Raw genomic sequence first — 22,384 nt, forward strand, 5'->3', positions numbered from 1 at the left:
TCTAAGAGTAGAAGCTTCTATTTTGTTTTTGTTTTTTTGTTGTTTGCTTTTGTTGTCGAGCGGCGTTCCGTTGAGGTCGTCAAAAACCATGTTGAGCTAAAATCTGCACCTCGGCGACCCCCACCATGCTCGGGGGCCACCACACGGATGCACAACAGTAGCTAAATACTGTACATAAACATTCGCTCCATACGGTCAGTACCAAAGGAAAAGTACATGTTTAAGACAGGCTTCAAATATAGAAGAATATACAGCAAAAGATGGCCAGAGTGAATGTAAGGTCGTGGACAGTGTCTGTGCTTTGATTCAAGGCCGTAGACAGACGCGGGACAGAAGGGCAGCAGGGCGCGAGCGTCTCGTGATCAGTCCACGAGAAGGCAGGAGGAGAGGCCAGCAGCTCCGCTCGCTCCTCGTGCTCTTTTGCTTTTTTTTTTTTGTATTTTTGTTTTTATGAGCGCACTGTTGAAGGAGTGCGCCTGCTGCGTTCTTCACACCTCCTCCACGGCAGCCCCTGAAAAGTGACTCTCAGCAGGGCTACAGGATGAGAAGTCCACATGTCTTGGATACAAATGTCCCTCTTCCATCCAAAGCGGATGCAACAAGACACTGCGAAGGTGGAATGGCGATTCACACGGATTCAAAAAGGAATACATTGAGAATAATATATATTTTTTTTAAAACAAAAAGCAAACAAAACGTTTACCTCTGTGGTCCGAGCCGATCAAACGAGGACAAAAAAAGACGGGAGCTGGTAAACACAGCTGGGATTTTATCATGCACGTCTCTGCACCTATAACGTAATTTAAACTCCCCGTGCATTATATTTTTTCTCTATGCATGAGCTGATTTTAATCCTTAAAAAAGGTGCTACTTCTAAAGCGAAGTCACTTATTCATGATCTCAGTATTGCATTGTGCATTTTGCCTCTGCTCTGCGGAAAACAGCAAATTTCCCCCAAAGTAAACCAATTATTATTATTATCATTATTATTATTATTATTATTATTATTATTATACAATTAATTGTTGGCAACATTATGCAAAATCTCCTAGTTTGTAAGACCTTGTGCTTTTCCATCACATTTAATTAAGGTATTTTAATGTGGACTACAGAAAATGTATTCATTCATTTAAGATTCATAGAAACCAGTGAGGGGTAATTATCAAGGCCTAATCACTATAGAATTAAATTAACTGAAACCACAGAAGTAAATATGTATTGACTTTTCTTTTTTTTTTAGGTTAAAAGCTTGGATTTAACCTGCGCTGCAAATTATACCACCTTTCATGTTTGGAGAGTCACATTAAAAGTCCAACTTGAACATAGTATGTACATAACATAGTATAACATAGTATGTATATAACTAAACATATTATACTGCGTTATCCTACCATTGTGCCTTGCAGTCTTGCTGCTACATTAAAACATTTTACAGAGCCGTAAACAGACTTTGCCATCCCACAGAGCTGTGCATGATAAAATGAAAGTACTCAGTCACAGATGGCCCTCCCTCTTTTTTGGGACAGCAGGAAAATATCAACAGAGGTTCAAAAAACTTCACATACTAATAGCAATAACACTGAAAGCTGTTTGAAGCTACATTCCCCAGACAGAAGCATACATTTAGTGCATAAATTTAAGTTTATCAAACAGTTGCTGTACAAAATACAAAATAAAGGAAAAAAGCTCCCCGTCAATCAAACAGGTGATGTCATCAAATGATGTTTAAAAAAAGTGCTACCAACTATGATTTGTGGCAGAGGAAAACCTACGCAACCCTGTGTGCAAATAAATACACATAATGATAAACTGATGTTTGTGATAATTAGATTTCCATTGTGCAACATGATGGTTACAGGAATTGAATTGATTTGCGATGAAAAAATGACTGGTCCTGATCCCTTTGTTATACATTTGTCCGACTTCTGAGCCGTTGACAACTGCAATCAGCTGGAAGCACTTTAAGATCACACTCAGTTTGAGACCGCTTAACTTCACCAATCTTCACGTTTAACTAGTGATACGTTCTACGAGAGTCGTGCCACGGCATCACGGCATGCGTCTCTAATCGTTTGGGTTTCCTTCTCATCGAACCAATAAAGCCCAAGTGCTCTAAGAATGTACCTTTAAGGGAGAAAATACACGTTATCAGAGGAGTCATTCCGGGCCATCAGGTTGGAGTCCACAGACAGTCCTGGCAAAAGGTCAGAGGTCGACTGAAAGACACTAAATGAATGTGAGGTTAAGGCCCAGATCTACCTTACAAAGAAAAACAAAAAAAACATTAAAAAAAAAAATAAATAAATCTGCTCCCTTATGTGCAATGTGACATTGACAGGGGAAAGACATGCTAAGAAAAAAAAAAAAACTGGCACAGAGAAGTCGGTAAAAGCAGTAGAACACGAACAACACAGCAGCGGTGTCTTTCACATTTTCTGGTGTCACTCAAGTCGTCACCAGCAGTAACAATTAAAGCAAAACCAAACAAATCGAAAACACTGTCCCTGCGTAATGACGTCCCCCTACATACAACTCTTCTTCCCCTCGATCTGGGTTGTTTTCTACTCACAGGCTGATGGCTGAAATCAAACTTGTGATCCACAGATGGCAGTAAAGCACCGAGGGTGCTGGAATGCACAATTGTGTGCTGATATCACTGCTGGAGGCAAGTCAATCAAACCCAAAGTGAATCATGTCGGTGTTTTCATTCTGCTATGTTTAAGGAAGCAAATGTAAAAAGAAACACTGGCAAAAAAAAAAAAAGCACCTGATACTTAATCCCCAGAAAAAGGATTATTTAAAAAAAAAAAAAAAAACGATTCAAGCAGAGTACGCAGGAGACAATGCGACATAAATTAGTGGAGAAAAGAAATCTGGTCATAAAATGCATTATTTGGTCTCTTTTGGGGTAAAATGACTGTTTTCAATGATTTGCATGAAGTTTGTTGGCAAGGAAAACTCCTTTAACTTCCTCACTTAAACATTGCCAGAGAAGTCAATGATTCTACAAAGCAAACAAGCTTGACTTCTCAGATTTCTTCAATTCAACCTGAAACTCTGACACACATCCCTCCTACTCTTGCCAGCTGATCATTATTATTATTATTATTATTATTATTATTATTATTATTATTATTATTATTATTATTATTATTATTATTATTATTATTTCCAGGCTTATTTGTCCATCCTACCTGAATTACATGGATTTTCCAGTCGCCCTGGTTGCAGGAGCATGCAGACTGAACACATTCTCTTTCTGTATCTGGCACTGGAGCCACATCAAATGCAAGCGATAAGGCAACACAAAACAAAAACAACAACACAGAGCCCTGATACACTCTTTTCCCACAGACACAAAAGCACAGTGGGTTTGTTTGTTTGTTTTCTTTTTTGCAGATCAAAACAGAAGAATTTTGCAGCTGTTGTTTGGAGGGACCTTCAGTAGATCTGAGCCTACCCCGAAGTGATGGAAGATGTGAGGGACATTGTGCGCTGCTTCGTGTGTCAGAGACGCAACAGAGGCAGGATGAGCTGAAAGAAGAGGACGACTCCGATGGAGGACTGCAGAATGTGACCCCGTCCACACTCTGACGTGTTTTCCTGCAGTGACATTGACAAAGAAGAAACCCAATAGCGTGTTTTTAAAGGGCAAAACCGCAGTGTAATTACAAACTAACTTAATGATGTTGTTTGGAACAGACTGTTCATAGATGCCAAATACCTTTGAGTTCAAGACTTAATGCTTAAAGTGTGATGTTTACACAAAGAGGTATCTTTTTTATATAACTTTTTTTATAGCATGTGTGTTGAAGCCAATAATGTAATAACCTTTGGCAATCAAAAAAAATCTAATCAAAAAATCCTTAACGGCGGAAAAAAAATGTATTCAAGCGCAAGTTACGTCATAAAGACAGAGAGAGAGAGAGCATTTTATTACAGTTATATGCAATAAATAAAACTTAAGTTAACGTTATTGGCTCAGTTCTACATTTGCAAAGCAGGCCAACAACATAATAACCAGCCATAACGTCATAAGTTATTACATTATTGGCTTCTACACATGTGCACATTGAAACAAGAGTGTACAAATGTGTTGTAGAAGGACACTCAAAAATTATGAGTATGAAAGGTTTGCAAATAGGCAAGGGAAAATTTAGTTTCATTGTTCTCCACCTGTGATAATAACATTCTTTTAAAATGCATTTTTATGTTCTTACAAAAGACACATCTCTGTGCTGGAGATGTTTACTCACTAAGGCACTGTAGTCAAAGCATGAAGTCGGGCCCTTCCGATACCTCGCGTTGCTCAGCACTTCGCACGGATTCTCCTCCTCGACTGTTTGTGTTCAGTTAAGAGAAGTGACGGGAGGGAAACAGCGCAGGCAACAACATGTTGACTTCAGCAGACACACACACACGCAAAAAAAAAACAAAATCCAAAGGGATACACTCCGTCTTGACCTGCGTGAGTCTCTCGATCTCACACGAGCTGCAGGGCAGCGTCTCGGCCACCACAAACAGCAGGTTGGTGTTTTCTATCCGCTTGGCGTGGAACAGCCTGCAGGGGAGACAGTGACGGACGTTTAGCCGACTTCAGCAGGTGCGAGCGCCCCCCACTTTGCAACACGCTGACGTGGCAGGAAACCCCACCGCGAGCAGTTTCCACAGTCCTGCAGGACGTTGTACGAGTTGGTGGTGTTGGTGAAGAAGAACTGGCTCTGAATGGTCACGCAGCTGCTCTCCTTGGCCTCGAACCCCTCCACCAGCACGTCATCTGGAGCACAACGACAATAATCGCTCAGTCAACAAACCCACAGACATCTTCACTTGGGAGTCAGAACACTTGAACGACAACAGGGATTCCACAAAAATAGAGGGTGGCGGAGGCCGACGTGCTGGCTGATAGATTGTGTGTTTGTTGGAACATGCTGTGTTCCGCATTAGCATCACTGCAGAAATACAGTCATAATAAAAACATTGTGTTGAGGTGTGAAAATCCAACCTCGGTAGAGCCAGCTGCTGTAGACCAGTCCGTACACCAGCTGCTGGGTCACAGACCTGAGGGAGTGTTCACATAGCACTTTGTCAACAAAAAAAAAATCCCAAACATTGGGGAATCAGTTTAAAAGAGGAAACACAAGCACAAACATTAGGCTAAACAGAAAAATAAGTGGCAGTTGTCTCTCATAAAACAAAAAAATCCCAAACTGAACTAAAGAGTTTTACTGTAAAAGTCAAACATTGGCTCAAGCAGCGGCAGAAATGTGAACATTCATTTCCTAAGTCATTGTCAACATAACAGCATCTGAATGTAAATCGTGCTTTTATTTTTGTAATTGACAACTGCAATTATGTGGGGTTTGTTTGTTTGTTTGTTTGTATTATTCACTGCATTTGAATCGTTTAATTTTTAACTGGTTTTTCAGTACATCTATTTCAAAAGCCTGACCACCGGCAAATTAGCTAAAGCTAGATGTCTTATATACATCACATTTTCCCCTTTTTTTTGGCAATGTTGGATGTATCGTCCCTGTTAAATAAACATTAAAATAAATTAAAAAAAATAAACACAAGCACAAACATTAAGCTAAAAAGAAATAAGTGGCAGTCATTGTCACTGAACCTGCAGCCACCACAGTCTCACCATGCCACCGTGGACGTCCACCACGCCAGGCTGAGAAGGTCAGCGATGGAAGGCTGCAGAGAACATAAACAAGACCACCAGAGGATTTCATCACACCGCTGCCTCACTGGGCAGAACACCGAACACAGAATTGTTTGAGAGAGGTCTTAAAATGAAATTTACAAACCCCTACTTTGGCTGCCAATGTCACTGATTGTAATCAAATAACATATTGAACAGTACTATATTATCCCTGTCAGGCAGGTGGAACTGTTGAGATCTCAGGGAACGTAGGGTTCAGGCAAGAAGGCTACCAGCAGAGGGCGGTGTCACCTTTTGCCTCCACTAGTCGCAAAATGAAAATAATAAAAAGAGAAAAGGTCGTGGAAATAAAGGTGTCTCACACATGAACCCTTGACTGTATCAGGAAAATCTAATGTCTCGAATGAACTCATTCACACATGCAGCTAACAACAGGGAATTCTCAGGTGCGTCTGGAGGGGCACAACTGTAAACTAGACATCTCAACAAATTTGGCTTTATAATTATTTTTTTTATTAAACATTTTTATTGACAAATATTTTATATGCATCTTGAACATTTCAGCTAACACATATCTATGTATAAAAGAACACCACAAGAGGGCAGGCACTCTCAAATATTTCCAAATTGTCAATGGTCTTATCATCAAATACAAGCCATCTAATTAGATTCATTTAGGGTGTATTTTGAACATTACGTCAAACTTTTAATGCTGTTAATGGCTTTGGGCTGTGCTTTTCCCTATCGTTTTCATCAAACTCGTGGGAACACAATCTGTTGTCAAGTAGAAAAAAATCTTTCTAGTCGCGAGTTAAACAGGGGCGACTGGTCCACCGACATATCTCTGAAGTGCGTAAGCGGCTCTCTCACCACAAAGAAGCCTCTGGGTGCTGCTCCGGTGTGGCTGCTGCTGACCGGCTCACAAGCGGACTGGTAGTGGAAAGTCTGGCGCCGGGAGAAGATGGAATTGTTGTAGAGCGCGTACATCAGGTAGGGCTCCACGTCACCGAAGAAATTACCGATCTGTGGTGGGTGAGGGAAGAAAAAAAGAAGTTCTGGGTTAAAAATGTGACACAACAAACGTGGGGGGACCTTATAAAATCATCACATATAAAATAAAGGTTGATGAAAGACATTCTAAAGAATAATAATAAATAATAATTTCCTTTTTTTGAATTTCAAATCAGTCATCAGGCGCAGAAGAAATACCTTTTTCCAATGATCTCTCTGATTGGACAAAACCAGGAAGCCGCCATCGTCGATGAGGTAGCAGAGGAGGTCCTGGAGGCACAACGTAGTGCAGTTTAAAGTGGGCGAACCACACCCGCGACAACAGATCAACATCAAACATCAAACTGTGACAGAGTGGGTTCATAACAGTGGGACAAGATTGAGTGATGTGATTTTCTTATGGGGAAAATGACTGAATGAAAGAGAAACAGTTGCGGATGCAGGACGTCTTGTGCTTTAATCCATTGAACTACTGGAGATGGTCCAGTCTGAGGGTGTGAAATCATTCTTACGTCGGTGTTCACTTCACAGTCCATCTCGCAACTTCTGGAGGGTCCACACTGTGGAAGAGAACGCGGGGTGAGTCAACGTGTCACTCTGTCAGCTGTAAATACAGCCCAGTCAGTTACAAGTGTCTCAGCGTCGCACCTTCTGGGAACCATGTCGGCTGTCTGACACGTTGCTGGCCAGAATCTTAAACTTGTCCACCCACGCCTCCAAGTCCAGCTTCACCCCGACCACTGAGGCATCCCAGAGAGAGAGAGGGGGGGGGGGGTCAAAGGTATAAAAGAGAGACAGCTGACGTATCACAAAAAGCGGGTCGACATGAGGGATGATGGACAGCAAATATCGTCCATACCTGCTGGTTTTAGCAGTTTGCCTCTTAGATTCACCTCAACAGCCGAACTGACCAGAATTCCGACTGTGCCGTTGTCGGTGCCATAAGGGTCTTCAACAGCTGCAATATATACATCATTGTATCATTTCTTAAAAACATTACAATAGATATTTGACAAGAAAAACACATTTAAAGGGCTGAAAGACAAATGTGTGCATTTTCAATGATTTTTAACAATGTTATGTCTCCAGCCAGTCAATGAACTCCGGGGAAGGCCATTCTTAACTTATTTCCATTGAAGAATAGCCAGTGTTAAAATATGAAATATGCGTTTTCTAGAGATCCATTGAATGACGCTGCCCAACTAAAATCCTGAATACAAAACAAAGTTCTGAAAATAGGTCAAATATGAAGCTTTAGCAACGCTACATTATTTTGTTTCTGTGTGCCTTGACGTGTATTCTTCACTCACAGGTTCTGGACGGAGGCCTGAACATGTAGCCTTTGTTATCCAGGCTCCGCCTGTAGAAGTTTGAATTGAACGGCTCCGGATCCTCCTCCCACAATTCAGCAGCTCTGAGACACGACAGACGTGTGATTGCGCAGAATTTCTGAAAAAAACTCCTGAAGAAAAGCCTTTTCTCGGTGTGTTCCTACTCACACGTTGGGAAATACTCTGGTGATTCCTCCGTCGGTAGATGCAAACACGGACAGGAAGCCATACCTGCAAGAGTTCATTCTCACCTACTCACTGTGTTCACAAAAATCAGGCTGTGTTTTTATTTATGAGGATATTGTGTTCAAATCTTTTGCAAATCAACACATCGCCTCAACTTACGAATTCAAGTCCTTGCTCTTCCAAACGCGGGAAGCAAGCTGCCCAATGATGCGCGAATCCAAAATCAGATTGTGGATGAGGCTTTGGTCACCTGCGGCACAAAGCAATCGCGTTCACATTCTGATCCAAACACATATTGCGAAGCTGTCGCTTCCCGCGCACTCACATTCATCGGATTCCGGGGAAATGTCCAGCATGAGCGAGAGGAAGCTCTGCAAGAACTGCGTGTTGTTGTCGGAGAGATGCAGACGCTTGCAGTACTCTCTGGGGAGGCGGAGGGCAAAGTTAAAAGAGGCAAAACAAAGGGAGACGGATGGGGGAGTGGAACGCGGAGACGGCGGCGGTCACCTCGGAGCCACGAACACGTGACCGGAAGATTCAAAGGAGCTGGGCAGCAGCGACTGCATATCTGCAACGCACAGAGAGAGAGAGGGGCAAGGGGGCAAGCTGGCTGTCTTTTCATCTCTCGTCTTTGAGTTGCACTCACATGAAAGAGAATCATGAGAAGCGGCGCCTCTCTGTTACTCACACTGCAGCTGCAGCATCACGTCGCTCAGGTCGGCCTGGATGAAGAACTCGTTGTAAGGAGGCAGCACCAAGCCGAGGCTGAATGTGAAGGACAAACACAGAGTGAACATGGGAGCATCAGCACCTTCCAGGAGAGATCATACGTAAACTGTCCTGCTGATTTGTCTCACCTGTAGTCCGTGCCGTTGACAGGAGTCCAGGTGTAGCCCCGCTGCACCTCATCCATGTATTGCTGCAGCAGCGGAAGGATTATGATGTTTAAGTTCATCAGTCATCTGAATGTTTCTGAAAATCAGACTGTCTGGGGCCTGACTAACAGTGGGTACAGTGCATACACGCTGCACGTCACAGTTGTGGAAGCACTGGTCTAAGTGCCTTTTAAATGGGGGTTTTTATCTTGTGAAGTGGACCTTGAGTTTGTTAATGAAATCAATCCGTCTATCATACACTAATGTTCCTTTTCTCCAAGTGATGGTATGCCAGTCTGGGCCCTCCCACATACAAGACACTACGAACAACATAATCTCCTCTAAAGGACAAACAAATTCCTGCCGAAGTTGATACATAAACTAAAGAAAAAAGTATTCTCAAATAATAATAAAAAAAAAAAGGAAATTCTGAATTAAGACTTGCACCGTGAAAATAAAGTGAAATTACAGTTGCATCTCCGTAAAGAGCCTTGTTCTTATATAGTTCTACATACAAATTTGGAGAAAAAACTTAAACACATATTTAAAAAAATTAGCCAAACATATGACAATTAGTCATTACTGATCCAAACACATGACGATACATGATAAAATACCAGATCTACACTAAGTGCATAGATATTACTGTTCCTTATATGGATGCATGCGATCAATCTCCCTGGAAAATGCTACTGCATGACTATCAATAAAAAGGCAAACTCCATTTTGAATCAAATCAATAAAGTTCAATTAGTATGTGAACAGCAGGCTGAGCAACAGAGCCACAATTGCATGTCTGCAAGTGTAAATGCAGTCAATACAGAGCGTGTCTGTCACACCGTGCCTGAAGAAAAACACTCACCTCATCAATGGACTTCAGAAGGGTTCTGATCTGCATTTCGCCGGGGCGCCCATCAATCATTTGTCGCCGAATCTAAAAATAGTCACATTGCAAGCACATTAACCAAAGTGTGTTGATGGGAACTTTGCTACATGGAACTCCATAGAGTGGCAGGTGGTCCTCAAACAGACACTGCTGCTCAACTACTGGCTGTTGCCACTTTCATAAGAGTTTCAAGAAAAGAGAGAAGAGGATAAAGCCTGAAAACGATAAAAGACTCTGTGCTCTGCTGCCTCCTACAGTATGCTGCTCACCTCCTCTTTATTGCTGTCCTCCACCTCTGCATCCAGAAAGTCCAGCGTGACTGGCTCAGGTAGGTTCACAAGCTGAAAAACAGGGTAGCATTTACATTGATACACATGGTCTTGGCAGAAGAGAGAATAATAGTAATGTAGCTAAATGTGTGTCTGTGTGTGTGATTGTATACATACTGTATATACATATATATCCATATCTATCTATCTATCTATCTATCTATCTATCTATTTTCATATATACATATACAAACATATATATATTTTTATCTTTACAACTTTCTACACTGCAGATAGACACTGAAGACATCAAACATATGAGCAAGATATATGTAATTATGCAGCAAAGAAAAACACATTAAATAACTCTAAATATGCTTTTTATGAAAGGTGACTATTTTGAAGAATTTAAATATGAAATGTGAGTTTTTAGTTCTTTTACACTTTTATTGTTTCCGACATAATTCCATGTGTGTTCATATGTAGTTTTGATGCCTTCAGCGAGAAACTGCAATGTCAATAGTCATGAGAATGAAAGAAAAGACATTAAATTCATAGGGTGTGTTCAGACTTTTGACTGGTCGTGTACAGATAGATAGATAGATAGATAGATAGATAGATAGATAGATAGATAGATACATAGATAGATTTTAAATACAAAAAGCAGGAGTACATTTTTTGTGGCTTCAATATTCATCACCTTTGGCTGGAGATTAGGATGGAGCAGTAGATAGCCGTTCTGGTCAATTGCAAATATGTAACCATTGGCTCCAAGCTGTAAGAAGACAGGTCAGTTGGGTGTCATTCTGCGCTGTTCACATACATAGACATGTGGCCAACATATTTTTAGAAAAATGCAGGAAATAACACAATTTACATACATTGTACCGAGGTGTGAGTCGTTTGATCTCATCCAGATGCACATCAACTCCCATCACACCCAGAATAAGCTGATTCTGTCCACAGGAAAAGGAGCAATGAGGTTACAAAAGGTTAAAAAATACTTTTACAAAGTTAAAAGTATGTGTGATAATTCAATATTTTACAGGCACAACCAAGGCTTCCCCATCAGGCCCTTTTATCACCTGTGAGTTTCCCTTCATGGTCAGATTGAATACAGGCATAGTCCCAGTCACCACCATGCCAAGACCCTGCAGAGTATTAAAAGAAAAAGACATCACAAGTCATAAAAGGCATTCGCTTATTACTACACTCATGGCACAACGCCAACAGGGTCTCACCAGCGCATCCTGATACACGTTGGTCCACTGAACCTGCTTGGCATCACTTCCTGCCAGGACCATCGGGCGTCCCAGCACATCGAGGTATTCCTGACGACATGAAGGACAAGCAGCATGTGAGCCACAAAGAAAAAAAAAACAGCGTGACAGCAAGCCCGGCTGTGGCCAGAGCGGCGGCGCAAATACACAGAGGTTAATGTTTCTGCAGAACGAAAAGCAAGAGTGGTGAGGGGTGCAGGGGGGGGTGATACAACACAGAGGGATCAGCTGTGTCGGAGGCAGAAGACAAACCCACCTGGGTGTTAATCCTTATAGCGCAGATGGAACGGATCTCAAAATAGTAACCTGGCAGGCAATGGGGGAGAGGAGACAAAGAGAGACAGCGAGAGAGAGAGAGAGAGAGAGAGAGAGAGAGAGAGAGAGAGAGAGAGAGAGAGAGAGAGAGGTGGGATGAGAGGAGGGAGGAAAACATGGGTGGAATAGGGAGAGAGAAAAGTAATAGGGAGAGAGGGAGAGAGGGAGAGAGAGAGAGAGAGAGAGAGAGGAGATTATGAAAAAAAGAAAACAGAAAAACAGAAAAGAGAGGAGGGGCATCTGTTAGTGATAGAATCTAAGGGGAAAAAATTCAGCATGCTCCCTTAAGTATATTAAATGCTTTAAGGGATTTCAGTAGGTGAGTGACTCAGTCTCCCCATGACAAGAACTCGTGGACGAAGCACCAAGATTTTGATTTAAAAAAAAATAATTAAAAATTAAAAAGAAATAGGAGACTAACACTTCTCTGAGAAAAAATATATATTTCTTGGTCCAGAATTAGGCGAGTAATTACATCTCGAGTGGAAAGTGACATTGCACGTGTGGCCTCTGGGTCTGTGTGTGCGCATGTGTGTGCGTGCCTGTTGGCCAGCAGGACACTCATGTTGGCATGTGTGAGTCTCCACTTCCTGCCTGCTTCACCATGGCCATGCGCCCCCTCCTGGCACCGTGTCAGTAAACAACAAATGTTGATAAACAGACAATGCAAAAAATATATATATATCTAATTTTTTTTTTGCAATACGAGAAAAAAATTGCATGCATGAGTACTCTGACGTCTGGATGTGGGATGATCACGTATGCAGTTACTCTGACTCTCTTGGATTGTTTTGCAGCAACTTTTTGCCTATTTAAAACTCCCCATAGAGGGCTGCCAAGATGACGATACACATTTGGAGGTATTTTCAGTAAAAAGAATGATTTGATCGACACAATGTGGAATTATTGAATTTTACACTATGATGAGTCATCATTTAAAACAAATCCTGTGCTGGAATGGGCACAAAGCAAACAGAAGGAAATGAATGTCAACTTCCTGTATTCCATGCATGTACAGTAGTAATAACGGAGTGAATGAATCAGACTGGACACTCACCTTTATTGGTGCATGCAATCCACTGCAGTGGTGTGACATCGTAGTTGTGTTGACCCACTGAAAAGGTGAAAACTCGAACCTGGGAAGAAAAAGAAAAACATGAACAAACCCACATTCTGGGCGCAGCCGAGCGGAATGGGTTGAGGAGGCGACGCGGGGAAAGCCACCGTTTTGTTGGGCCAGTTGTATTGCATGAAGACATCCTGTGCTCTGTCCTCTCCTCCATCCGTGAACAGCATGATTATTTTATTGCAGTGTGCTCGAGGGACATTCGTCTTCTGGCGGGAGACAAAGGAGGAAAAGCAGCTGTTTTCAGCCAAAGCAAATTAAACGCCCCCATTCAAAAGCGAACGAAACGAGCACTTACATTCAACAGCTGGTTGAAGGCAAAGTGAAAGCCCGACTTGTAGTCGGTGGTGCCTTTAGCTTGCATCTGCTGCACAGCGTCCTTGAAGATCTTCTTGTTGCGCACGTTTGCCTGAACGAGATGCTGGAAGCAGGGGACCACCGCCTCGGCCTTCTCGTTAAACTGCAACGCGGCCAAGGATGCAAGCATGAACTTAGACATAAGCAGAGCCACTAGAATGTGTGCGAGTAGTGGGGGCGGTACATGAGAATGTCTTTACCCTGGCCACGTTGACGTAATCATCATCGGACAAGGTGTCCAGCATCTCCATCACCGACGCTTTGATCAGTTTGAGGGTGAGTCCGCTGACACTGCCGCTCCTGTGGAAACACACAACAGGCTCAGTATGGTGTTATAACATGAAAGTATCACAAGACTTTCAAAATAATGCTATAGTTTCACGAAATAACACGCGATAGTTTCACGGAATAACGCAATAGTTTCACGTAAATGCGATAGTTTTACGGAATAACATGATAGTTTCATGAAATAATGCAATAGTTTCACAAAATAACGCGATAATTTCACGAAATAACATGATGAACATGAAAATTATCATGTAAAAACATGAAACTTTTGCGTTATAACATGATAGTGAGTTTAGTTTTTTTTTTTCCTGTTGTGGCAGCAACAGTATGATACAGTTTTGAATTCAGCCTCAAAAAGAAAAGCTGATGCAAAAGGACATAATGCCTCTTTTTCTTGCAGGTAGAACTAAAGAAAAGAGGAGTGGAAATCATTTAAGCCATGCTTCCGTTTTCCATGGTCACAGTAAAATGAAAATCAGATCAAAAATAAATTAAAGTCATATTTGCTAAAGGTCTGTTACTTACACATCCACAAGAATGACCATGTCTTTTGGAGACGAGGCTCCCTGGATGTACCTGAAAGACAGGATTCACTAGTCAACCTTCTGAATCTGCAAGTTTGATAAATGTCAAGTATAGAAGCGCACTGTACCAGGGCCTCCGCCTGACATCGTACAGGTCGATTTTATCAGGCGCTTTCCAGGGTGTTGCTGAAAGATGAAGTTCGTCAATAGTTAGTAACGAGCAGGATGGCTGCCAGGCACCGTGAATGCGCCTCAGATTTCAATCAACCAATCAAATGAACTTAATTTTTCAGAAGAAGAATTTGTATCAGGCAGCAATACAACCTACAGCGCCAATCATGGAAGCATAACCAAAAATAAAAGAAACACATTACACGAAAAGGAAATCAGTCTTGCACCAGTGAAGCATGGTGCCTTCAAAAACTAAAGCAAGTGTGAATGAACTTTCACATGGTCTCTTTTATGCTCTACTGCACCAGCACAGATCTTAAAAATGAAATTGATAGGGTAATTTAGCAGAGCAAGCAAGGGAGCAACTAACAATTTTGGGCCCTGTGAGTTCTGGTGGGGCTCCCCTCCCAGACACAGCATATGAAGAACAACAATATCTTCTGGGATTCCTCATGACTGGTGAACCAATAGACACAACCCGGCCCCTCCCTTTAACCACACCCTAGGTAAGAAGATCTTTACTATCACTGATTTACGCAAGTGGATTAGGGCCACAAGAAGAGAAAAAAATATTACAGGTAGGGGATTTTTATTGAGGTTTTCATTTCGAGTTTTAAGTCAACATTTAGTGAATAAAGTAAAAATTTTGTGTATAAAGTAAAAATTTTGTGAATAAAGTCAACATAAAAAAAGACGAAATTTCGTGAATAAAGTTGATGCAAATAAAGTGGAAATTTTGTGAATTAAATGGACATTTTGAGATTAATGATATGGATGGCGGATTAACTCAGTTACCCACAGTTAAAAGTAAACTGCCAAAAACAGGTGTGTCCCACTAGGTCTATGTCTATGTCTTTTTTTTACGTACATCAACTTTATTCTCGAAATTTTGACTTTAATCTTGAAATTTCGACTTCATTCTCAAATTGGAAACTTGGAAAAAAAATTATATCTTGATTTTTTTTTCTTGTGGCCCTAATCCTCTTCCTTAGAGATGACATTATAACACAAGGATGAAATAAATTATAAAGCTCAAACAAAGATGCTGCAGAGAATTGCTGTGTGATTTGGACAGATTACGCATTGCCGACACTCAGCTGGCTTGAAATACATTCATGGTGCAAACAGCAAAGGTGACCCACCTGGGTAGTACCGCGTGACACCCGTGGCACTCCCAAAGGCCTGCCACAGCAGCGACGGGTCCTCCTGGCTGTTCTCCATGAAGACTTTCTCCAGCGCTTGCGTCCAGTTCAGTTCATTCAGAATGACCGGTGCTGTGGGGCCGCAGCGCAAATCATCAGTTAAACCAGTAAATCGCAGTCAGTCGCTCGCTTTGCGTAGGGAGAATTTTCACTTGCCTCCCTTGTAAATGTCCGTGGGTATCTGGACAGCTGTGTGGGAGTAGTTGACGTTGTTTTTGAAGTTTGGATCATAGACAAACTCCAGCTTGATGTGAGAGGGGTTTTCCACCTCTCCTTCTCCATCCATGGAATACTGGAGTTGCAAACACAAGTCATCAGCACTGCACAGTGACACAACTGGTCCTTGAGTGGGTGTATTCTCTAAACCCCCCTCCTCTTTTCCTCCACTCTTTTGTCCTATTTTTAAGAGATGATGGGTTGCTGGTGGAGATAATGTTTATTTATTTATTTCCCAGATTTTTATTGTGGCTTTTAAGTGTACTGTCATTCTTCACTGCTCTCTAAGTTTGGTATGTAGTTCCTCTCTCTTTTTTTTTTTTTACCGTGTTGTGGTGAGTTCGCCTCTGAAAATTGTAAACACCTCAGCTAATTCCATAGGTGTACTGATATTTCAAAAGGCCACACAACAGTTGTAAATAATTGGTCCAGATGAAGGTCAACAGACCGAAAGGTTGACCCAATATACAGCAGAACTTCAACATGAGTGCAGGAGCAAATTGTGATTTCTTTCTATTTTGTGTTGTTTTTTTCTGTACTTCACCCTCAAATTCAAATTGCCACAAAAAGTAGAACAGATTTTTGTCAATTGGGTCAGTAGCTCTTACTCACATAGTCCAGTTCTGCCTTTGAGTCATAATAAGCCATGTCCAGCTCCTTTCAGGGAGACACAAATAAGGCCACAGGTTAGCAAATCCATCAGCCTTCGTATGTATAAGAAGAACACTTTTCAGACATTCATTTTTTTCATTCCAGATTCCTGCAGTTTGATATTTTTATATGTAGTTATCTATTTTGTAAAAAGATAGATAGATAGATAGATAGATAGATAGATAGATAGATAGAGCTCAACATAGCTGCCCCACTCTATGCAAATATGAACAGTGTCGTGAAGTGCATTCAATTAGCGTGCAGATTTTTCACTTGCCACCATCAGGAATAAGTTACGCAGTGAACAGAAGAGAGAGGAAAGGCTTTTATCTCAAGCCCATGCTCTCGCAGAAAGTGAAACCGACAGCGACACAGACCACCGAGTGAACAGTGGGCCTGAAGCGGATCCTTTATTCATGCCGCACACCATAAAAAAAAAAAAAACGACCAACAGAGAGCAGTTGGCCGTAGCAACAAATCCCTGCATTTGTGGAGCATTTGCTATTGTCACATTGTGAGTTGGTAGACAGGCTGTGAGGCTTCGGTTAGAGCATCACCATCTGCTTGTGTGTGTTTTTGAAGAGACCTACATCAGAACAGAGATGGCATCTACTTAGGGACTGCTGTCTTTCTATTTTCGGCCTGTTCTGCTTGCTAAATGTTTTCAGGAAACAGGGCTGTAGCCCATATATGTTCTCGGCCTGTGCACACAATGAATATCATTCACGGATGCTGTTTAAATGAAGTTGTCTCTAAAAAACGTCTAAGAGAGAAATGTCAATGTCTTCTTCAATTAAAACAGCGGCTATGTTACATCTATATATAATTACATAATATTTTTGCATAAAACAGAACCATTTAAGGTTTAAAAATGACAACATTTGCACTGAAAACATATACAAGAAAATCAGACAATCCTTCATCAAGCCAGATGTTCTCAAAGTGGGTGGCATGACAGCAGGCCTTGGGTGCTGCAAAGTAATTAGCTACCAATTTAAATTTTCCCCTTTGACATACAAAATTATATTTAGACAGTGAATATTTGAAAAGACTGAAAAATCAAAATGGACAGACAAAGTACAAGAGTTTGCAGGTGGCTATGTTGTGTGGTTCTGTATGTTATATCTTGAGAGTAACAGAGTTTGCACTTATTTTCCTATTCCAATAGCTTAATATTTAAATGATAAGACGCATTTACATCTTATGAATATATTTGGGCAATATGGAATTATGCATCAGGTATCTCAATAAAACACAAATTGAATCAATGTTGTCATTTAACAATGTTGGAATAGTTATAGTAGGAAGGGATATACAAAGAACCTATGTACAATAAACAATATACAATATACATGTATGACCTGAGGAGAGTGAAAATTATGAATATGAATTTGAGAATCACTGCAACCAACATCACTGACAATCAGATACTCTACGTTGACGATGTCGAGTTGGTTCCAAGTGAAACTTTCTTAATGCAACCTCCTGACACCCCTTTCTAAGTAAATGGGATCGCGTCATGCACAACTTCCTGTGTCTGAGGATGAGGAGCGCACACCTTCACAGAGGGTCACGAGAGAAGATGGGGTCGACCAATCTCAACATGAATCAGCCCAAGTGGAAACGTGGAATGCCATTGTGTGTCAGACTCCAGCCAACCGCACAGCTGAGTGCACTCGCACGTCTGTTTCACACAGCTGAGCGCTGAGGGAGCTGCACAGCTGACGAGTGCGATGTTTTTGGATTTTGGGTCGTTCTTTTTTTTTTTTCCTTTTCGCTCTTCTGTCAGCCCATTTAGAGTCACAGCGCCCGCAGACATGGCCATCTGCTCTCAAGTCATAACAGTGGTTAGATTTGAGTCCACGATACTTGAGCTATTTAAAGAAAAATTCTCGTTTGTGACCACTGAGAATCATTTGATGCAAATTAAAAGTAAAGTGCCCAGCACATGGTGTTTAGGAATTACAACAATAAAATAAAGAATGCCTGGACAAGTATAGAGGAGAGATAATAATATAGTGGTGGAAGGATGATGAGGTTGGTGTCACACAGGAAGGCCTAGAGACATGGAGTTGTTTGGCGTGTGAGAAGAGGATGCAGAGGCTGGGAGGGTTAGATGAAGACAGATGAAAATGATGCGCATGAAGAGGTGAAAAGATGAGAAGACTTGAGAGAATCAGTCCGAGCTTTGTGTCTTTAGCAAGCAAATCCTCTCCGCTGTTCCCCTTTCACAAAGTGACTTGCACTTTAGTTTCGAACAGGCCTTTCCTGACACATTCGATGCACTTATCTGGGCCCGGGGACCGGTTAATGGAGGACACACAAGGAGCGCCCCCTAGAGGCTGCACTTTTAGTTTCAGCTGGCAGGGGATGGTATCCAGGGCCCCCAGCCTGATGATAGACTATCAGCCACTGTCAACCACTGTGTCTTCAGCATTATGGATAAAAAAAAAACAAAAAAAACAATGTACTTTTACATTACTTTACTTTTTATACCTATACGTTGTTACTGACAAGAATCAGTTTTTCCACCTGAGGTGTTTAATATTTTTGTTACATGAACAGGACACAAGTCCGCTCGACAAGTACTTTTGTTTTGGTGCTTCAGCATAGCCATGTGCGAGCAGGAGTGAATCCTCATTTTTGGGATAAATACAGAATACAGAAGTTACTTTACTTTATGCACATTAGTGGGTTAATAATGTCTACATCCAGCAAAAAATCTACATGCACATTATTGTCTTTTTTGCACCCTGCAAATAAATCTTTGTGTTCTACAAAGAAAGATAAGTTGTTATCTTGTTTTACGTTTTCAATTATTTTTCAAATTAAATTATTTATAAGGCTTCCCACAGTGTGCCAGCTGTCTGGAACCAAAGTCTGGAGAGGTTCAAGCATAACTGCAAACTAAACAAGTCAGCAGAATGTACCAAGAGCTTAAGGGTGATCTTACTATTTCCATCATATACTGTATAACCTCTTGCTGTGACTGTCTATGCTGCCCAGCAGAACCTTCTGTTTTTCATTATGAGTCAGGTCAGGTCTTATATTCACAGGTCAAAGAGTAATTCAGAGATCATCGCAGGTAGCGGAACAGTTCACGGGCTTTGCCCAGGAGGGGAAAAGGTGGTCACGTGACCCGACTGTCAAAACTTGTTCAAAAAAACTTTCCAACTTTTTAGACCATTTTCAACAAGCTCTCGTGGAAACTAAGCAGACACATCACTACATTTTTGTCAAAGTTTGTGAAGATGTGAAGACAAAGCAACGTGTCAAAGCAACAACACAATGTTTAGTAAACATAAACATGATGTGTTGGGGGTTACAGGGGAATGCGTCGGCAATAAACAAATATTTTTACTGTAGCCTGCATCAATAATGGACGTGGGAAATATATCAGCAAATGTGTCAGTCATTGATTGAAACTGGAAAATATGTCTCCATATTTAAACATTACCTTGATTCCATCCTGCCAAAGGTGCTCTCGCTGGAGCCGCTCAGCCTCGCTGGCCAACCTCTGGAGACACAGACAGGCACACAGCAGCAGTGAAAACTCCGAAAACTGCACGTTCACTCCACTCAGTGTGGATTTTTTTTGCTTCTGAGTGACAGTTGATGGATGTAAAAAAAAAAAAAGAAAGGAATAAAGACTTGCCTAATGTTCCATTACTGCGCTACGAACCACTAATGCACTTCTTCAATTGCATTTTGTTGTTAGGCTACTTGGCATATTGAAGTTTTACATTTTCTTTTGTATTTCCTTATATGTACTCCATTTTTAATAGAGTTTTGAAAGTTTCTGTTTAATGTATAGTATGTGAAGTGCTGCCTGCAAGGATGAGAATTGCCAAATTGGGGTCACCTATATACCGTTAACCATCAAAGTAAGCAGCAATCTCATTTGTTTATTAACTATAATTGCAACATGGGGCTCTGAGCATGTACATATGACGATGAAATTTACATATAATTATATATAATATATTCTATAATAATAGTATAATATTATGTATACATACATATTTATGTCCACATACATACAAAGTGCAATAAGGACACAAATACTATCAGTACAAATAAATCATTGGGAGTCAATCAGATACATTTGTGCTTGTAAAAGAGTTCATGTATATAATCAGGAGGCTAACAGACAGCAACACTGTGATACCACATCCACTCTACGGGTACAAAAAGCAGCGCCTACTCCATACTGAGCAGCTACTAACGATAGCAGATATAGAGCAGCATCTCGTTAGCTGTTTAGCCTTCCTCTTTGTCCACGCACACATACATACAGTATATGTACATACACAACGTGTGTAAATCAACAACAGCTCAAGCAGTCACAACACAATAATGACAATACTCACATCAAGTGCTTTCCGTTTCTTCGCCAGCAGTTTCTCGATGTCGGAGGCCACCTTCTCCACAATCTTTCGGGGCTGATTCCGCACCACACTAAACCGGCGCCCCTCTTCATTGTAAATCTGTAATGTAACGTGTAATGGATATAGAGTCATCAGAGGCACTCAGGAGCAACAACAGCTGCAGAGACATTCTATTAAGTTATTTTTTTTGCTGACCTGATGGCTTGGCTATTGACATTTTGCAACCTGCAACATATCATCTTTGCTGACCAAATGTAAATCTGAGCAGCCATTAGTGCAGCCGATTGGTTCAGCCTGCAGGTGAGTGCAGCAACCTTTACACTTTGGTTTTGAGTTAAGGTTTGACAAAACAAAAAAAAAATCAATTAAAAACACTATACCCTGAAGATTTATTTTGGCCGTCTGTCTCCAAGTTTAAAAGGGTTTAAAGGGGCTTTTAAGAAGAATGGCATGACTGTAATATTAAAGGCCAGAAACAAAGCAGCACTTTTTTTTCACTTACAATTAACGAGTAATCAGTGGCAACAGAACAACAGCACAAAGACGCCGATTGACGTTTACAAGATAATTAGGAGGTTTTATCCCGTCTAAAAATACTGCTGGCTGCTGCTGATGAGACACTCTGCTCGACACACCACTCCCCCCTCCTCTGGTTCTTTGTCCTCCAGTGGAGCTGCACATTAAAGGGACAGTCTGGGTTGTTGTTTGGTTTTTGTTTGGGGTTTTTTTGGGATGTGGCTGTGCAAGTTACCTGTCAATAAAAAGTATATTCCCTGCTGCAGTGATATTGCTAAAGGTAGATAGATAGATCGATAGATAGATCGATAGATAGATAGATAGATAGATAGATAGATAGATAGATAGATAGATAGATAGATAGAGCTCAACATAGCTGCCCCACTCTATGCAAATATGAACATATTTGCAAATGAAAACACAGCACTTTTTTTTTAGAAAACACAGACTATTTTTAGTCACATTATGTAACTGAAGATATACTTCTTCAGTTTTATGTGGGTTAATCCTGTTACACATAGGGACTTTAAATGAAGTAGTAGTAAGCAGTGTGTGTGTTTGTTCTCTCTTTCGCTTGAGGCTCTAAAATATTCAACTAAATTACTGCACATCTTGTCTAAACATTCACGGAGTTCACATGCTGATTTGTTCCCGGAGGCAGCGGCGGCTGACCACACCAGCCTGCGGGGTCACTGACTTCTGCTGGTGTTTTTCTCTCGTGGTCACACCTCATGCCTCACTCAGGCCCACTTCGGGCATCTGTGGCTAAAACGCATTTTTTTGGCCCACTAAAGATGCGAAATATCAATTCAGAGAGATGAGACACAACCGCAAGGATGAATCTCACACAAGTCAGATTCACACATGCTCGAGCTAAAAAATGACTCCGTAAAAGTAATCCAACTACTGATTTCTGATTACTCCTTTAAAAAGTAATCCAATTACTTTTTAACTACTTTGTTTCATAAGTAATCAATTACAAATTACTTTAGTTAAAAAAAGATAAAGTAACAGTTGAGAACGTCTTGTTTCCTGTACATAACGTACAACAAACCACAATATTCTTTTATTTAGACGAGATGAACTCAAAATGATGTTTGCATTTCCAGCTATCAAACGTAATC

General features: G+C 41.1%; 1 protein-coding gene and 1 long non-coding RNA gene across 4 annotated transcripts in view; one reads left to right on the top strand and one right to left on the bottom strand.

Moving 5' to 3' along the window:
* Positions 1–328: 328 nt before the first annotated feature.
* LOC142895906 (uncharacterized) lies at positions 329–664 on the top strand. Its single transcript, XR_012928273.1, has 2 exons — positions 329–470; positions 541–664. It is a non-coding gene; the product is annotated as an uncharacterized LOC142895906 (long non-coding RNA).
* Positions 665–679: 15 nt separating this feature from the next.
* The window catches only part of cacna2d2b (calcium channel, voltage-dependent, alpha 2/delta subunit 2b), a 36,340-nt gene continuing 14,635 nt past the window's right edge, over positions 680–22,384 (bottom strand). For 2 of the 3 annotated variants that reach the window (XM_076037229.1, XM_076037227.1), the window contains exons 3-38: positions 20,727–20,843; positions 19,814–19,873; positions 16,318–16,362; positions 15,646–15,781; positions 15,430–15,561; positions 14,245–14,302; positions 14,118–14,168; positions 13,505–13,604; positions 13,246–13,407; positions 13,046–13,156; positions 12,879–12,957; positions 11,763–11,812; positions 11,468–11,557; positions 11,312–11,377; positions 11,108–11,182; positions 10,927–11,001; positions 10,227–10,298; positions 9,934–10,005; positions 9,054–9,115; positions 8,885–8,961; positions 8,704–8,764; positions 8,522–8,619; positions 8,356–8,446; positions 8,179–8,241; positions 7,990–8,093; positions 7,539–7,637; positions 7,328–7,419; positions 7,192–7,239; positions 6,878–6,949; positions 6,539–6,691; positions 5,648–5,700; positions 5,006–5,061; positions 4,654–4,777; positions 4,452–4,561; positions 4,257–4,339; positions 2,790–3,603 (exon numbers count right to left, since the gene is read on the bottom strand). In XM_076037229.1, the coding sequence (XP_075893344.1) occupies positions 3,508–3,603; positions 4,257–4,339; positions 4,452–4,561; positions 4,654–4,777; positions 5,006–5,061; positions 5,648–5,700; positions 6,539–6,691; positions 6,878–6,949; positions 7,192–7,239; positions 7,328–7,419; positions 7,539–7,637; positions 7,990–8,093; positions 8,179–8,241; positions 8,356–8,446; positions 8,522–8,619; positions 8,704–8,764; positions 8,885–8,961; positions 9,054–9,115; positions 9,934–10,005; positions 10,227–10,298; positions 10,927–11,001; positions 11,108–11,182; positions 11,312–11,377; positions 11,468–11,557; positions 11,763–11,812; positions 12,879–12,957; positions 13,046–13,156; positions 13,246–13,407; positions 13,505–13,604; positions 14,118–14,168; positions 14,245–14,302; positions 15,430–15,561; positions 15,646–15,781; positions 16,318–16,362; positions 19,814–19,873; positions 20,727–20,843 (3,093 nt within the window). In that variant the 3' untranslated portion in view covers positions 2,790–3,507. Of the gene's footprint in view, positions 2,227–2,789; positions 3,604–4,256; positions 4,340–4,451; positions 4,562–4,653; positions 4,778–5,005; positions 5,062–5,647; positions 5,701–6,538; positions 6,692–6,877; positions 6,950–7,191; positions 7,240–7,327; positions 7,420–7,538; positions 7,638–7,989; positions 8,094–8,178; positions 8,242–8,355; positions 8,447–8,521; positions 8,620–8,703; positions 8,765–8,884; positions 8,962–9,053; positions 9,116–9,933; positions 10,006–10,226; positions 10,299–10,926; positions 11,002–11,107; positions 11,183–11,311; positions 11,378–11,467; positions 11,558–11,762; positions 11,813–12,878; positions 12,958–13,045; positions 13,157–13,245; positions 13,408–13,504; positions 13,605–14,117; positions 14,169–14,244; positions 14,303–15,429; positions 15,562–15,645; positions 15,782–16,317; positions 16,363–19,813; positions 19,874–20,726; positions 20,844–22,384 lie in introns of those variants that run through there. The other variant, XM_076037228.1, reaches the window with a different exon arrangement.

Source organism: Nelusetta ayraudi, unplaced genomic scaffold (assembly GCF_046127955.1).
Source record: "Nelusetta ayraudi isolate G7.1 ecotype Tasmania unplaced genomic scaffold, CSIRO-AGI_Nayr_v1 ptg000050l, whole genome shotgun sequence".
In the NCBI taxonomy this organism is placed as follows: domain Eukaryota; kingdom Metazoa; phylum Chordata; class Actinopteri; order Tetraodontiformes; family Monacanthidae; genus Nelusetta; species Nelusetta ayraudi.